Source organism: Alosa alosa, chromosome 13 (genome assembly GCF_017589495.1).
Source record: "Alosa alosa isolate M-15738 ecotype Scorff River chromosome 13, AALO_Geno_1.1, whole genome shotgun sequence".
NCBI lineage: Eukaryota > Metazoa > Chordata > Actinopteri > Clupeiformes > Clupeidae > Alosa > Alosa alosa.
The window spans coordinates 30,226,449-30,243,177 of record NC_063201.1 but is presented as its reverse complement, the minus strand read 5'-3'; the positions used below and the strand labels follow the sequence as shown (position 1 = coordinate 30,243,177).

Below are 16,729 nucleotides of genomic sequence, written 5' to 3'. Positions count from 1 at the left end.
CTTGTGCAAGTATTTTGAATGACTGTTTTCCAGACCTGAAAAATTATAAACATTTAGGGTCCAAGGCTAGAAATTGTGCTCAGTAAAAAAAGCTGTCAAAAGTATGCATAAATACAATTCCAGCAAATAACCAATAAAGGATAAAAAGATTGGGAGCCAAGTGCCATTTTCCGTGCGATTAAAGGAGAGAAAGGAAGGAGGGTTTGTTGTCAATTTCATTTGAAATTAACACAATGTATCTCAATATATCACAATGTAAAATCGTCAAACTCATTTGGATGCCACTCTGACTTACAATATGGAGAATGGAGTGTGTGATAAGGCCGCCTGTTTGCAATATCTAACATTGCTGTTGCAGGTAGGAGCATGAACCTTTTTGTCGGTTTTAGACAAATTGGGTACCCCATAGTGCTAAATGGGTACAGTATGTTCAAATGGGGTACCCCATAATGCTAAATGGGTACAGCATGTTCAAATGGGGTACCCCATAATGCTAAATGGGTACAGCATGTTCAAATGGGGTACCCCATAATGCTAAATGGGTACAGCATGTTCAAATTGGGTACCCCATAATGGGGTACCCCATAATGCTAAATGGGTACAGCATGTTCAAATGGGGTACCCCATAATGCTAAATGGGTACAGCATGTTCAAATGGGGTACCCCATAATGCCCATGTTCAAATGTTGAAATGGGTACAGCATGTTCAAATTGGGTGCTAAAAAGCATGAAAATTGGGTACCCCATAATCAGTATGTTATGAAAAGGTTCATATGTTACAACCTCAAATCAGAAAAAGTTGGGACGTTGTGTAAAATAATGCAAATAAAAACAGAGTGGGATAATATTCGTAAACCCATATTTAGCAGCAAAAAGGACATAGTCCAAATGTTCATTTTCAACATTTGATCATTTGTCTATTTCATGGAAAAAATGTTAATTTGATGCCAGCAACATGTTTCAAACAAAGATGGGAATGTTTACCACTGTGCTGCTTCGCCTCTTCATTTAACAAAATTCTGTAGCCTAAATATTTAGGAACTGGAAATGGCTAGAGTTTTGAGAATGAAATCTCCCCTTACTCCCCAATATAGGATTTCAGTTGCTCAATATTATGGGGTATTCTTAGTCGTGTTTTTCATTCCATGATGCACCTAATTGCTTTTGCATTTAAGCACCTGGACTCTTCCATATGGAGAAATACTGTTTAAATATGTGCAGAATTCATTTTGCCATTCATTTTGTTTTCCTGAAATATTCAAGGTCTTCCCTGGAAAAGACATTGCCTGAATGTCAGTATATGTTGCTCAAAACCTGTATACATCATTCAGAATGGATTGTGCTTTGCCAAATGTGCAAGATGCCTACAGCCACACCGTCATAGATGATGGGTTTCGAACTGAGCACTAAAACAAGTTGAATAGGTTGGATACTTGGATAGGCCCTCTCCTCTTTAGCCCAGATGAGTCCATGATTTCCAAAAAAGAATGGCAAATTTTGATTTGTCTAACCACAGAACCTTTTTGCCTCAGTCCATTTTAAACAAACTCAGGCCCAGATAAAACAGTGGTATTTTCTGTATCATTCTTTGGTATTTTCTGTTTCTGTCTCAATACAATTTTGGCTGCAGTTTTTGAATTAAGTATCAAACTGTGCACATAGACAGTTTTTCACAGACAGATTTTTTCCTGATCTCATACAATGACAGGTCTGGAAACAGGTCTGGTTTTGATGCAGTGCCATCTGAGGTCCAAAAGATCATGGCCATCCCATTTGTTTTTCAGCTCTTTCCCTTGTTTGCAAAGATTTCTATGGATCTCTGAATGTTTTAATAATAGTATGTCCTGTGGATGATAAACTACCCAAATACTTCACAATTTCATGTTAAGAAGCATTAAAATTACTTTGTTTCATCATTTGTGCACACATGTTTACACAGAGTGAGGAATACCCACATCTTTACTTCTAAGATACCCTGCCTCTCTGGGATGCTCTTTTTCATGCCCAATCATGTTGCCAGTTACCTAATTAGTTGTGAAACATTCCTCCTTTTGTTTTCTTTATCATTTCACAACTTTTCCAGCATTTTGTTACCCCTGTCCCAACTGTTTCTAAAACATGTTGCTGGTATCTTCAGAACTAACATATATTTTCCATGAAATAGTCAAATTTATCATCTTCAACATTTGATATGTTGTCTGTGTCCTTTTTGCAACTAAATATGAGTTTACGAGATTTGCAGATTATTACATTCTGTTTTTGGGGTTGTATTTTAAGTGCTTTAGAGGCGTGTCCTCAGCTTCTTTTTAGTTGTTAGTGAAGCTGCAGAGTGCGTGGAGCTGGACATTCCTCCAGTAGCTGATTGTTGGCAGGGCTCAGTGGACAAGACGTGCTGGAGCCCTGGGTGAGGGAGCTCAGATAGAAGAGAGTTAGCCTGTTACTGTTGAGGCGCCAGTTTTGACCTTAATGTGGCCAGTCACAGGAAGCCAGTAAAGTGAAATGTAGGCAGATAGTTTCACACGTGGTGGTGTGCTAAGACTTAAAATGCATCATTACCTTATTTGCTGTCCCACAAAAGTACATGACCTCATTGAATGTCTTTTTAATCATGTATGCTGTCAAACTTCACTTTTACCAAATGAAACACATTTTGGACTTCAGACTGAGAACAGTGGCTGGTAGGAGTATTTATTATTTTCTCTGATGTTAAGACGTAATGCAACATGTAATACAATTGTATTGTCAGGATTTTAACTGGATTTGATTCAACGTCATTTCACTTAAACTGGATTTACTGACGTAGGTTCAGTAACCTACATCCTTAACAAAATAGGAAATTGGAGGGGGAGGGCTGGAGTCACATTATGCATCCCATCTAACAGTTTGTTGACTTCTGTTTGCACAAACAATTGAACCACCAATCACAGCATTCTGTACCATTTTTAGCGATGCCCACTATGCGTTTGGGCAATAGACAAATATACAAACGACAACATTTTGCAAGAAATACACACTGACTGGATGAAAAAGAGTTAATCTCTAGAGACGCCGAGAATAAACCATCTGTCCAGCGTGGGACTAAGCAGGACTTCCCATGACCCTGCAACCCAACACACACGCGCACTCCCTCCTCCCCACACACACTTATGCACACACACACACACACACACACACACAGAGAGAGAGAGAGAACAGATCAGATAGTACCATCTGAGACCCAGCTGATACAACCATCGGGTAGCCTTGTCCTCGTCTTCATGGGCACTTTCAGGCGAGCGTTGTTGGATATTATTTATTCCCTGCTTGAATTCTGACTGGAGCGTATGCAGATCATTCCTTCCCACACGATTCAGCAAGGAAATACTAAGCATGCGCATGACACGAAACAAACTGTTGTAGAACTGCAGAACTACCCTGAGGTAAGAAATGCATTCCTCTTTCTCTCACTTTCTCTTGTGCGCTCTCTCTATCTATCCATCTCTCTCACTCTCTCTTGTGCGCTCTATCCATCTCTCTCTCACTCTCTTGTGCGCTCTCTATCTATCTATCCATCTCTCTCTCACTCTCTCTTGTGTGCTCTCTATCTATCCATCTCTCTCACTCTTTCTTGTGCGCTCTCTCTATCTATCCATCTCTCTCTCACACACACAAACACAAATAAAAGAAAAGTGGCAAATGAGAACAACTGATACTTGGTGATGAGAGGCAGAGAGCCTGGACAAGGATTATCTCCCAGAGTGACATGGATAGTATGCATTCTCTCTCTCTCTCTCTCTCTCTCTCTCTCTCTCTCTCTCTCTCTCTCTCTCTATCAACTGTGACTTTATCCATATGCATTTGTGCACTATCCTTCTGATGTGATTTAACATTGTAGTTTGGGTTATTTAGTTGAAAAATGTTACATGCTTGCAGTAATCTACACTGAACTGGTTTTGTCAGTGGTTGTTGTCAAGGGAGAAAATACTGTTTCTTTATAAACGGCAATCTGTGCAATGTAATGTACAATACACCAGAGTGGAAGGAGATGGATGTTATTGTGGAGTGTTGTGGAGAATCATGTACTGCAGCATAGTGAAAGTAACAGATGTGCATGGACAGCAATACACTGACACAAAATAAGAATGTGTAAACACCAGGCTTTGGCAGAATATGATGGCAGCAGAAGTTGTAGGCCTCAAGTATTTTCCCTCATTTGTTTTGCTTTGAGTTTCTCATATGACAATAAAGTGCACTCTTTTGTAAATGTATTTGGTTCATTGGAAGTAGTTTATTGGAACTGACTATTGAGTAGGCCTAATTCTGAAAAATGTTGTTGCTTGCTAATGGCAGCTGTTTTGTTGTTCAAACAAATGTTTTATGTTTGGGTTAAGTTGGTGTGGTAAATGACTGATAAAATTACAATATATAGTATCCTGTACATTATGTGTGTATGACAAGCATTTGCACTGCATATCACACTTTCCTCTTTCTCTCTCCTTCTCCCTGTAGAATGTGTGACCCCACCATCTCTCCATCCCAGATGCCTGAGGTCCCGCGCCTTCCCGATCCCTCCAATGAGGAGACAGAGAAAGAGGAAGAGAAACCAGAGGAAGAGAAACCAGAAGAGGAGAAACCAGAGGCGGGGCTACACTTCCGCTCAGCCCCTGGAGCAGGCCTCGTATTGGCTGGAATACTGGTGCTGGTGGGAGTGGGTGTGGCCACTGCTGGGTACTGGCCTCCCCGCACCCCGCGCCAATCACCACTCAGGCCCCGGGAACGGCTCAAGCTGATTGGACCGATCATCTTGGCCGTGGGGCTCTTCATTTTGATCTGCGCCAGCACTCTCTTGTATGAGAACCGTGACCGCCAGCGGCAGGACCACGGCGGGAAAAAGAAGCGGAAGAAAAGACGCGGCGGCAAGAGGAAGCCTCCCAGCGACGGCGCCGAGGCCCAGAGGGAGCAGGTGTCAGTCGGCCTCCCCCCAGACGTGGCCACGCACACCCTTACTGACTCCGAACTAAATATCCACTGCGTGACGGAGACGTCTGTGGCACAGATGAATGGGAGACAGGACTCTCCGGACCCCTCACCTGGGCCCTCCCACTTGAACTTAACGTGTGAGAGGCCCCTCCCACCTCTGACCCCACCAATCATAAAGCTGAATAACCGCATCATTGACCCTTATGCCCTAGAGCCCCCACCCCTTCCTCAGCGCACCTATAAACTCAAGAAAGGAGGGGCTGAGTCTGGTGCTGAGGACCAATAAGAGCAGCTGTGTGTATGTGTCTGTGTGTTTTAAGTGTGTGTGTATGTTTATGTAGTTTGTAAAGTAAAATAAATTGAATTTTAAATAAGAACTGTCATTGGTATCTAATTTGTAATCAACTGTTTTTTGTTAATCTTTTGATAGGAACATCTCTATCTCTGATTGTTTAAACTTTAGAATATAAAAGGGGTAAAGATCGCTTCTCTGTCACTCAAACAACAAGACCAATACCACAATGTTACCAATCCCTGCCACTAATTCTCACATTCCCTGAAAATAACTTCTCTTTGATGATCCAGAGGTCTTGGCCTATCTTCAGAGGGCTTTGATTAAATCATTTCAAAAGAATCTTAAATGTGTTCAAACATCTCTAAAAATGTTTAAAAAATATATTTTTTGTTGAAACCATATTTATTATGTCTATGTCATGAGCATCAGTGATTTTGAACATGAGCATGTGTGTTTGTGTGAGTTTGGTATGTATTAGTATTGAACACTAATCCTGATCCGGCTTAGCCTCCAGTGTAGAATCCTGGTAAGCAACACAGCAGCCAAGCAATCAGAACAGTTGCCAAGGAACCCCACAGGCCTTTGCACAGGCCTTTACAGTTAGAACAGCTTAGCAACCAGTGCAACCACCCACGACACACATACACACACATACAGACACACCACACACACACACACACTGATCAAATACAACACCAATGCTATACACAATACACAAGAAAGCTGTCATTTCAATTTACTCCAACACACCTCATTTATTTGTAAATTTCAATTGACAATGAGCAAAAATAAACCCACACATTCCAATCAATTATTTGTGATCCATTGAGTGCTATGAATTCTACTGACTTGACATAATCATATTGCATTTTTATCTAGAATATCTAGAATTACCAGGGTGAACAAAGGTCAAATTGTAAATGGAAGTCATCAGACAAACAATAAAAAAAACTATGAAAATAATTTCAATAACAGGATAATACTAAAACTATGAAGTATTAATGGTCGATTCCTCGGCTAGAATCAAGTCTCTGACTGATGAAGGATCCCTTGCATGACATCGGATCAGTTGATTAGAAGTTTCCGGAGCATTGGAGTTTCCTTACATGATAGACACACTTTCTCTCGACCACTGAAAACAGACAGGACGGTAAACATAATTTAGTGTGTGTGTTTGTGTGTTTTGTGTGTGAGAGTATGATGTGAGTGTGCGTGTGTGTGTGAGAGTGTGATGTGTGTGTGTGTGTGTGTGTGTGTGTGTGTTGTGTGTGTTAGAGTATGGTGTGAGTGCGTAACTCACCTCCTCCATGCTAATGAGTTGTGTGTGGGTGTCCAGGTGACAGATTGACAAGTGCTTGTCCCATTCGCTGAGGTGATACTCCGGCTCCGCCTCTAGGAAAATTCGCTTCAGTTCATTGATGCTGGCACGGCGACGCAACACCACCTCCTGAGTCACATCAAAGTCCTACACAGACAGACACACACACACACACACAAAACAATGTATTGCAGAACACTACGCCTCATACTGAATGTTACTAAATCTAGCCACACCAGAGAGAGATTTGTTGTGGTTATTTTCCCTTATTAATTAAATTGGTCTGAGGTTGGGCCTACAGTTTACAGATCGTGTCCATACTTCTCCAACAGGATATTGATTGTGAAGCCATACCTCTAACATGAGAATACTGTGTCTGATGTAGATGTTCTCTCCCACGATCCTCTGTGTCTTCCTCTGTGGAATAACAGAAAATCAGCCGTTAGCAGTGCTGCATTTCTTTGCTACATGACAACAGGTTCTGGCCCATCTGCAGTTAGTCTGTGTGTGTGTGTATGTGTTTGCTTTGAGCAGGCAGCGTGTGGCTTTAGTGACTGCACATGGGGTCGTTACTAGTCATGGGTGTTAAGAGGCCATACTGTATATGATGCTGTGATACTGGAGCGGAAACCCAACCACAGTAATGAGACACGCGCACAGGGTGCATTTTGGGTAAACTGTGAATGTGTGGCATGAGCATGTGGCTGCACGTGTGTGTGAGGGAGTAGACGGCATGGTCTTTACCCTGATAAGGGTCAGCTCCTCATCCTCCTGTTAAGAGCACAGTGAGAAACAGAGCACAGGACAGGACAGAAAGGTCAGAGCTACAGTTCATGGGCATATCAACCCTTTACATCACATCACTCTTGGTGTGTTTGTGAAGGATGAGAGATACGGTACCTTTGTTTTCTCCTCCACGCATGACTTGAGTCTCTTTGCCTCTTCACCTCGGGGTGTATTTGATGATGGGGCGGGGGTGTGTGGTGGGAGTGGAGGTCAGGGGTTGGTCTATGGGAACAGGCCCTTTGCAGGGGTGGGGGGATGACAGGAGCAACTGTAGAGAGAGAGAGAGAGAGAGAGAGAGAGAGAGAGAAATAAGCAGAGGGTTGAATATTGGGGTAACTACAGAATATAGGTACAAAACAGGTAGGTGTGTGTGTATGTGTTTGCTTTGAGCAGGCAGCGTGTGGCTTTAGTGACTGCACATGGGGTCGTTACTAGTCATGGGTGTTAAGAGGCCATACTGTATATGATGCTGTGATACTGGAGCGGAAACCCAACCACAGTAATGAGACACGCGCACAGGGTGCATTTTGGGTAAACTGTGAATGTGTGGCATGAGCATGTGGCTGCACGTGTGTGTGAGGGAGTAGACGGCATGGTCTTTACCCTGATAAGGGTCAGCTCCTCATCCTCCTGTTAAGAGCACAGTGAGAAACAGAGCACAGGACAGGACAGAAAGGTCAGAGCTACAGTTCATGGGCATATCAACCCTTTACATCACATCACTCTTGGTGTGTTTGTGAAGGATGAGAGATACGGTACCTTTGTTTTCTCCTCCACGATGACTTGAGTCTCTTGCCTCTTCACCTCGGGGGTGTATTTGATGATGGGGGCGGGGTGTGTGGTGGGAGTGGAGGTCAGGGGTTGGTCTATGGGAACAGGCCTCTTTGCAGGGGTGGGGGGGATGACAGGAGCAACTGCAGAGAGAGAGAGAGAGAGAGAGAGAGAGAGAGAGAGAGAGAGAAATAAGCAGAGGGTTGAATATTGGGGTAACTACAGAATATAGGTACAAAACAGGTAGGTGTGTGTGTGTGGGCCTGCATATGTGACATGCAGAGAAAGTGAAAAGGAGTGTGTATACCTCTAGGGGGAGCTGGATATTCCACAGAAACCTTATCCAGAAGTATGTACCAGTCATCGTCAATGTGGCGAACAGCTGGTGGTGCTCTCTCCTGTACTGTTCTCACTCGCGTCACCTCTGTGATTGTAACTCTCTTTCGCATGTCTTCCTCTTTCACCCTCTCTCTCTCCCTCACTCCTCCTCTCTCAATCCTCTCCCTCTCCACAGCTCTGTGCTCGGCAGGCTTGGAGACCACTGCAGCTCTTGTGTCTGTAGATTGAAAAAGTCAAATATCAACGCAGTACTTTTGGGTTTTAAAATGATCAAAAACATAGCTGGGGAGCACATAACTTATTATTTACTGAATGACATGTGTGTGTGTGTGTGTGTGTGTGTGTGTGTGTGTGTGTGTGTGCGTGCCTGTGCATTTGACCTTATTAGGATATGTGCTTAATGTTTTCGTTCATGATGTTTCTATGGGCACACCTGCATGCAGAATAGTTTTGTCCCAAAGTTTGAACCAGTCATCTTCAATTTCCCGAACACCCACAAATATTTTCTGTGGGACCCTCTGTATCTCCTGCTCTCCAAGTCTTTCTTTCTCCTTCTCTGGTCTCGGCCTCTCCACCATTTTTGTCTTAGAGACATCAACAGGTCTCCTCATCTCGACTGATGGACAAACATATAGATATGCACACAGGGACACAATTGGACACAAATGGACACAAATAGGTATGGCAGACACAGACAGACAGATATAAAGGAAGTTACTTGAATGCAGTTGGTGCAGACATTTTCAGAGATTTCCGAAGACAGACAAGATGAAGTTGTGTGATTTGTTGACTACACGACAGCAATAGTGAATCGTAACCAACAAGTAAAGAGAGTGTACATGCTTGTGTGATAGTGTGTAGCTGTGGATCTGTTGTTGTGGAGTTTCCTGTGTTTTCATACCTGAGGGAACAGAACGTTCTTGCAGAGGAACGGCATCCAAAAGTGTGAACCAATCATCATCAATCTCACGAACAACCGCTGGCTGTTGCATCTGTGGTTGGACTTGCACTGTGGGCTTCTCAATGACGACCCTTTGTTCTTCTATGATGGTCACCCGCTCAGTGACTCTCTCCTCCCACCTCACTGTTTTCATCACATCCTCTTTCACTCCAACTGCATCAGTAGACATGAAAAGAAATGGATTCCCATGGATTCCACAAACTAGCCTATCACCATTCCTCAAAACCTCATGAGTGTCTTGTGAGCACGTGTACATATGTGTGAGTTGATATAAATATATGAATACCTGTTTCTCTAGGGAGGACCTCCAGTAGAGTGTACCAGACATCATCCACTTCTCTGGGAGTAAACGTGGGTGTCAGCTGCTGAATGGTTGGCTGGACTCCTTTCATTTCCCTCTCCATCACTCTCATCTCCTCCACTCTGATCCTTTCTTCCTCTTGCTTTGCCCTTGTGTCCACAGTCACTCTAGAGACCTCTGGAGGAGGCTGCATTTGCTCCCATGCCACTATGAGATGTACGATAAATAAAGAGACCAACAGAAATTTGACATAAAAGGGCATAAAAAGAGGGGAGCAGAGATCTAAAAAGAATAGAGATATGCTCTGAAAGGTGATACAATGGGTGAAATCATGACATTCAAAACCAAGCTGGCAAAAATATCTGTCCACAAAAAATTAAAAAAAAATTCTATAATGGATACATACATACATACATCTAGCAAAGAAGCTACGGATGCCTTGTAGTGCAAAAGACATGTGACATCTTCCATGTTTTGTGAATATAAGTAAGTTTATGGGTCTACCTGAAGGTGGAGTCTTTACATCCACAGGAACTGATTCCATTAATGAGAACCAATCATCTTCAATTTCCCGAGGAACCACTGGTCGCTCCTGAATGACCACAGCAGGCCTCTGTGCAGCCTCTCTCTCTTCTATGACCACCACTTCCTCCTCTGAAATCCTCACTCTCTTCACGGTGGTCTCCACCTCCTCTCTCTCTCTCACCTGTCTCTTCGTGGCCCAAACTGACAAAAGAAAAGAAAATTCTTCTGTTTCATTTGTACGGAAAAGTATGATGCTCAAGTGGGTTTAACATACAGTAAAGGACAACTCCGGTCTAAGAGCAACCTAGGGTATATTTTTGAATGACGAGTGTAAACTTTCCTTGGTGACCAAAACAACGTTAACAAAGATAAAATTACTTTAGTTTGTCTGCATGAACCCTCTTCATGTATCACAGAAGTGAAAAGGTATTGTGAGCCTTGTCAGTGGTTTAAAGTATTGATTTATGCTGATGTAGCGAGCTTGCCCACAAGGCTATTACCATAAACTATTTTGTCGCAAAGGCATATTCCAGTCTTACTCAAAACTACTCCGATTAATGTCGTTTGGTCGAAAATTTCCACTTGTTATCATCCAAAAATAGACCATAGGTTGTTCTTAGACTAGAGTTGTCGTTAAGTACTCATTTACTAATATGTATTTATTGCAAGATAAGTGTGTGTGTGTGTGTGTGTGTGTATGTGTGTGTGTGTGTGTGTGTGTGTGTGTGTTCTGTATACTGTATGTGTGCATCTGCATGTCTACCTGGAGGTTGAGTCTTTACTTCCACAGGAACTGATTCCATCAATAAGAACCAATCATCTTCAATTTCCCGTGGAACCACTGGTCGCTCCTGAATGACCACAGCAGGCCTCTGTGCAGGTTCTTCTCTCTCTTCTATGACCACCACTTCCTCCTTTGAAATCCTCACTCTCTTCACCGTTCTCTCCATTTCCTCTCTCTCTCTCACCTGAGTCTCCTCCACATACTGTGGGGCGACCCACACTGACAAAAGAAAAGAAACTGTAATGTTACATTTGCTTGGAATAGTATATTATGTTTATTTATAACATGTGAGAGACAGAGAGAGGGAGAGAGAGGATACTAGAGTAGGCCTACCTGTTTCTTTGGGAGGAACGTCCAGTAGGGTGTACCAGTCATTCTCCACCTCTCTGGGAGTGAACGTGGGTCTCTGCTCCTGAATGACTGGCTGGACCTCTTTCACCTCCACCATCCTTTGCTCCTGTGTTTCTGTCCTCTTCTCCATCCTCACCATCCGTTCTCCATCTGTCTGCTCCTCAGCTGGAACAGCCGGTTCTTGCTCCCACGAAACTATGAGGCAAACGGTCACATGAGCAACAAACACAATAATCAAAGAAAACACAATAATGGTTCCATAGGGATGGTGTAAAGTAAATGGTAATAATTCTGTGTTGTGTGCATGTGTGCTACCTGCAGGGGAGGGCTTTACTTCCACTGGGGTCGGTTCCAAAAGCATGAACCAGTCATCCACAACGTGCCAAACTGCAACGGGAGGTTTCACCTCTAATGTGATGTAGTCTCCAGGGCTTTCAGCATAAACGTCTCTCTCTTCCATAATAGTCACTTTCATCTCTCTTCTCTCCTCTGTGATTGTCACAAGGGTAGTCGTCTCCTTTGTGATTACGGTTGTACTTTCAAATGATGTCCCTTCCTCAGACTGGTACACCTCCACTTCTCTTCTGGTTTCCATTGTGTAGGGCTCAACGACTCTCACTGACAAATAAGAATAAAATAAAAGACCAAACTTAACTAAACTTAAAATTTAAAACAAACTGACAGGAATTATGGAACCTCTAAATGTATACTGTTTTAAATGTATATACTACTGTACTGTAACCGACTGTTAATGCACTGTATTAGAATGAAAGTGTGTGTGTATGACTGACTCTCTCTCTCTCTCTCTCTCTGTGTGTGTGTGTGTGTTTGTGTGTGTGTGTGTGTATGCGTGCCTACAAGTAAGTACCTGTTTCTTTAGGAGGAATTTCCAGTTCAGAGTACCAGTCATCCTCCACGTCTCTGGGCGCAAATGTGGGTGTCGGCTCCTGTACTCTGCTAACCTCCACCACCTCTGGCTTCGGCCTTTGTGTCCATTCCTCCATCATCTCCTCATCTCTCTCCTCCTCATCCTTCATCTCCACGGAGATGGTGCTGATGCCAGCAGGGCCTTCCAGAGTCTCCCACACAACTGCAAGATTAGTTACACAAAAACACAGCAATCATCGGACGAATGAACCAAGATAGAGTGAGAGCACCATAGATAGATAGAGTGAGACCATGCTTTTCTGTACATGTGTGCACTGCATGGGTTTGGTCTTTATACTGTACCTGGGGGAGGAGTCTTTATTGGCACAAAAACTTGGTCAAAAAGCTTGAACCAATCATCCTCAATATATCGGACCACTGGTTCTGTCTTCTCTAATGCGATTTGTTCAACAGTCGTCTCGGAAACATCAAGACCCTCGACTATTTCCTCTTCATCACTGCTCTCCTCTTCCAGCATTCTCTCTTGTTCAGGCTCATAGATGGGCCCCGTTGTGTAGGGCTCGACATCTCCCACTGGCAACAGACATGAAAGCAAAATGTTGGACTGGATTTGTCTTTGTGCTGAAGCTGCTGTTCATTGGAGTTTATCTGGCTGTACCATTTCATAGCTTCAGATTTAAGAAAATAGATGTTCTGAGTGATGTGACCTTATTACCTGATATCTTATGTTTAAATAGGCAAATTAGGCATGATCTAGTCAAATATTCACTAAATTAAACAGTTCCAAAACAGAAATCTGAACATTAGATAAAGATAAATCTGAACATTAAATAAACGTTCTAAAGGATTGCTGTATTTTGTGGACATATTAGATATAAAGCTTTTTACAGGAGAAATTTGGGATCTTTTTTATCATTCCATTAATCTGACAATATGGTAAGCAGTCAGAATGTCTTTGGGTAAAATGTAATGAAAGGCTATGAATGATATATCAACGAACCCTTCCATTAAAAACATTCAGAATAGAGTAAACTGGGTAGTTTGGTGTGTATGCAAGTGTTACCGAAGTGGAGATTTTTTGCACAGAATTTGAAAAGAAAAAAAAAACCTTCTCTTTTTCACTACAAATCCTCCAAAAATTAACAAACAAAAATGACAGGCACCTAAATCAAATACATTGCCCCCCCTACAATATTACTTCTAAGAGTGAAATATTTCACTCTTAAATACCACTCTATGTGAAATACAAAGTAGATTTGGTGTATTTGTACCTGTTAGCCGAGCCTCCAGAGGGACTGGTTCCAAAAGCAGGAACCAATCATCATCAATGTCCCGAACGGAGTAAGTATTGTTCTGTAATGTGATTGGCTCAGTGATGACTCCTGTCTCTATGTTGACAACACTCTCCTCCATCCCTTCTTTAACCACCACCCGCTCCTCTGATCTCTCCCTTGTGATGAACACGGCCTCCTCTGTTCTCTGAACCATCTCGGCCATCTCCAGGGACTCCTTCTCATCCACACTGGACTGTACTGCTGGCATAAAGAAAAATAATTAAAGCACATAATCTTTTAAAGATCAGAGAGTTATAAATGCCATTTTACAGTACTATAACCAGGAGAATTCCAGAGACTGTTCATGCATTTATGCGTGCATTATATACATATTATTATATACATTATATACATTATATACATATTATTATATACATTATATACATATATTACATACACATGCATTTATTTCCACCAATCTATCAGTTCGATGGTACCTACCTAATGGTGCACTATGGATAATATATGGCAGTTTGTCCAGTAGGAAAAACCAGTCATCTACTGTTGTTTCCACATTCGTTTGCTGTTCCATCTGCTGTACTTTGTACTCCAAGAGGTCGACTTCTTGTAGCCTTTCTTTCAAAACCTCCAGCTCCAGCTGCTGCTCCTCCACTTCCACCAGTTCCTCTAAGTGCTCTTGAATAGCTTCTATTTGCTGCTGTATCTCATCCACGATATCTTCTTGAAGAGGGAGCTCTTCTTCCTCAACCATAACCTCCTGCATTCGTTTTCGTATAATCTTGAACTTTTGCCGTCGTATTTCCACAGTCTCTCCCTCCAGCTCTCCTTCTTCCACTATTTTTTTCCTGCGGTTCCTCCACAATCTCCCATTCTTGCTCTGCTTCACCGTAAATGTCCAGTCCTTCTAGCTTTGTAATGCGAGCAACTAATTCTTGCTGTTGGTCCAATATATGTGACTGTTTAACTAGAAAGCAAATACATATATTTCATATCAAATTACAATACAATTACATTATTGCATTTTAACAGATACTTCTGTAGATAAAAAAAACAATTCAAACGAATGATAGTTACTAATGGGCTTACCTGCAGATGTTGGGTAAAACATAGGCGGTTGCTTATCAAACAAGATATACCAATCATCTCTCTGCACATCTTTCCATGGTATACACATTCCCTGTAGTCTTTGGTCCACAGTTCCACCCTGCCTCAGTCTCTCCTTTAGGACTCCAGACTCATAGGCTTCTCTCTCCTCTCTCTCCTCTAAAATGTCCAAGTCTTTGCTTTCTTTCAGTTGACCTCCCACAGTCCTGACTTCTCGTGTTATTTTCCTCACAATCTTCACTTCCTTCACTTGTCTTATTTCCAGTATCTCTCCTTCCTGTTGTATCGCCTCTGTTTTCTCCTCCATGATCTCCTCATCTTCAGCTACCTCCTCCATGACCTCATCCTCCTGCGCCTCTCCCTCCACACTACCATCACAGGGGTCTTCAGCATCCTGTTCCAGGTCCTCTTGGGATATTTCGGTATTAGCTGGTAAAAAGGAAAGGACTTTGAAACAGTTCTGTTATAGTATTCGCCCTGTGGACTAATGCCAAATTTTTAGACAGTTTTACATAACATTACTCCCCTCACAACAGTTATGCTAAATCCAGTCTGATTTAAAAACTCTTATAACTCATAATATCATTACTGTAACGTTACTCCAAAGAGACCGCTTCTATTTGTAGATCTCCATATAAAGAAATCCAAGATGATGGACTGTATGTCTGCATGTGTGTGGTCTGTGAGTCAATTCATGTGTTTTGCAACACACAATAAATACTAGATAAAAGATCCATGCAGTCACTGAATGAGCTGAGTGATTGCGGTTGATTCACAGAGTTGTGAGTTCACTAGACATCAAGTATACTTTTACTGTGTATGCACCTTTGGTATAGAGGGCTTTCGGGGGAATAGAATCCAACATCAGGAACCAGTCATCAGGCTCAGGCTGGCTTGTGTGGGTGAGAATATCCAATGAAGCTGCAGCACAGAGAAATAAAACATACTCACTCAGCCATATTGGCAGGGCTAAAAAAGGCAGACAGAAAACCAACAGACAGACAGACACACAGACAGACAGACACACACACACACACACAGACCGACACACAGACAGACAGATGTACAGACAGACATACTGGATCTTGCTGTGAGTTTTCTTGGAAAAGCTGGTTTGGACCGGGCTATTTCAGAACTGGCCTGAAGAGATTCCGCTTCCGTGCGTCCACGGTAACGGAACTGAGTACGTAAAGCCAATAATCGTCTGTGGGAGATTTCAACAGATGGGAGCCTGGAACACAAGTAAAAATCCCAGTCACTGATTTGAATATACTAGAGTAGGCACTGTTCTTTTTCAGTCAACCACATCCCATCTCTGTCCACACACACACACACACACACACACACACACACAAACACAAACACGCGCGCGCGTACCTGAAGAAGCTATGATGCTCCGTTGCTACTTTCCAGAGGGATTTGCATACACGATTGCTGGCCAAGGTAAAACATAAAGTCCATACAGATCCCTACAAAAGCAATGAATAAAGAAGCACATTTATAACCATGTGAGTACAATAAGTACAACAGAAAAATTCAGAAATGTTGAGGATGAAGAAAAATGTTTGACTGAAGATAACTGAAAAATAGAGTTACAGTAATAAATACAGTGAAGGAAATAATGTGTTCAGTAAATAGTCTCAAAGTATGCTCTGAGAAATCTCTTCGGCCTACCTCTGATGGGTGTGTTTTGATAAAGAACTTGGAGTGCTTGTATGAGATCTTCAGAACTCTGGGCCACAGGTATTTGCTCTCGACCATATCATCTCTGTATAAGAGTATGCCCTCAGAGTTCACACCTAAGACAACATCTTCTCCATCTGCATCCTGACAAACACATTCAAACAAGCACATACTGTATGCAGTAACGCTGAATGTGCACTGAATGCACTGAATGAGACCCTATTGAGTACATTGATGGTACATTGTAACAGCCATACAAACTGCTTCAAGAACCACACGAAACCTCACACCCACCTTGGCCGGATGACGGTCTATTCCATACATCGGAAGTTGACTAGCATTCTGCAGGAACAAGAGATCAGCTTGAGC

General features: G+C 42.5%; 2 protein-coding genes across 3 annotated transcripts; one reads left to right on the top strand and one right to left on the bottom strand.

Annotated features, from left to right (window-relative positions):
• Positions 1 to 2,226: 2,226 nt before the first annotated feature.
• On the top strand, positions 2,227 to 5,532 carry LOC125305485 (transmembrane protein 200B). Of its 2 annotated transcripts, none has more exons than XM_048260241.1 (2): positions 2,227 to 3,419; positions 4,489 to 5,531. In XM_048260241.1, the coding sequence occupies exon 2, from the start codon at positions 4,490 to 4,492 to the stop codon at positions 5,243 to 5,245; it is 756 nt and encodes a 251-aa protein (XP_048116198.1). In that variant the 5' UTR covers positions 2,227 to 3,419; position 4,489; the 3' UTR covers positions 5,246 to 5,531. The 2 variants fall into 2 exon arrangements, with proteins under 2 accessions (XP_048116198.1, XP_048116199.1); XM_048260242.1 differs by lacking the exon at positions 2,227 to 3,419 and adding an exon at positions 3,604 to 3,749 and having other exon boundaries at positions 4,489 to 5,532.
• Positions 5,533 to 5,983: 451 nt separating this feature from the next.
• On the bottom strand, positions 5,984 to 14,335 carry epb41b (erythrocyte membrane protein band 4.1b). Its single transcript, XM_048260222.1, has 17 exons — positions 14,054 to 14,335; positions 13,550 to 13,813; positions 12,621 to 12,851; positions 12,259 to 12,480; positions 11,706 to 12,008; positions 11,373 to 11,585; positions 11,019 to 11,258; positions 10,235 to 10,456; positions 9,716 to 9,937; positions 9,370 to 9,582; positions 8,902 to 9,084; positions 8,437 to 8,685; positions 8,118 to 8,272; positions 7,962 to 7,988; positions 6,927 to 6,989; positions 6,555 to 6,719; positions 5,984 to 6,386 (listed from the first exon to the last, which is right to left on the bottom strand). Exons 1-17 carry the CDS (start codon positions 14,322 to 14,324, stop codon positions 6,357 to 6,359), a joined length of 3,273 nt encoding a protein of 1,090 aa, XP_048116179.1. The 5' UTR covers positions 14,325 to 14,335; the 3' UTR covers positions 5,984 to 6,356.
• Between the last annotated feature and the right edge of the window lie 2,394 nt (positions 14,336 to 16,729).

Coding starts and splice junctions, on each gene's coding strand:
- epb41b (XM_048260222.1), bottom strand. CDS start 14,324: ATGGTTGAGGAAGAAGAGCTCCCTCTTCAAGAAGATATCGTGGATGAG. Junction 12,852..13,549: donor TCTGGAGGCTCGGCTAACAG/GTACAAATACAC, acceptor GTCTGTTGCCAG/TGGGAGATGTCGAGCCCTAC. Junction 7,989..8,117: donor TCGTGGAGGAGAAAACAAAG/GTACCGTATCTC, acceptor TGCTCTTAACAG/GAGGATGAGGAGCTGACCCT.
- LOC125305485 (XM_048260242.1), top strand. CDS start 4,490: ATGTGTGACCCCACCATCTCTCCATCCCAGATGCCTGAGGTCCCGCGC.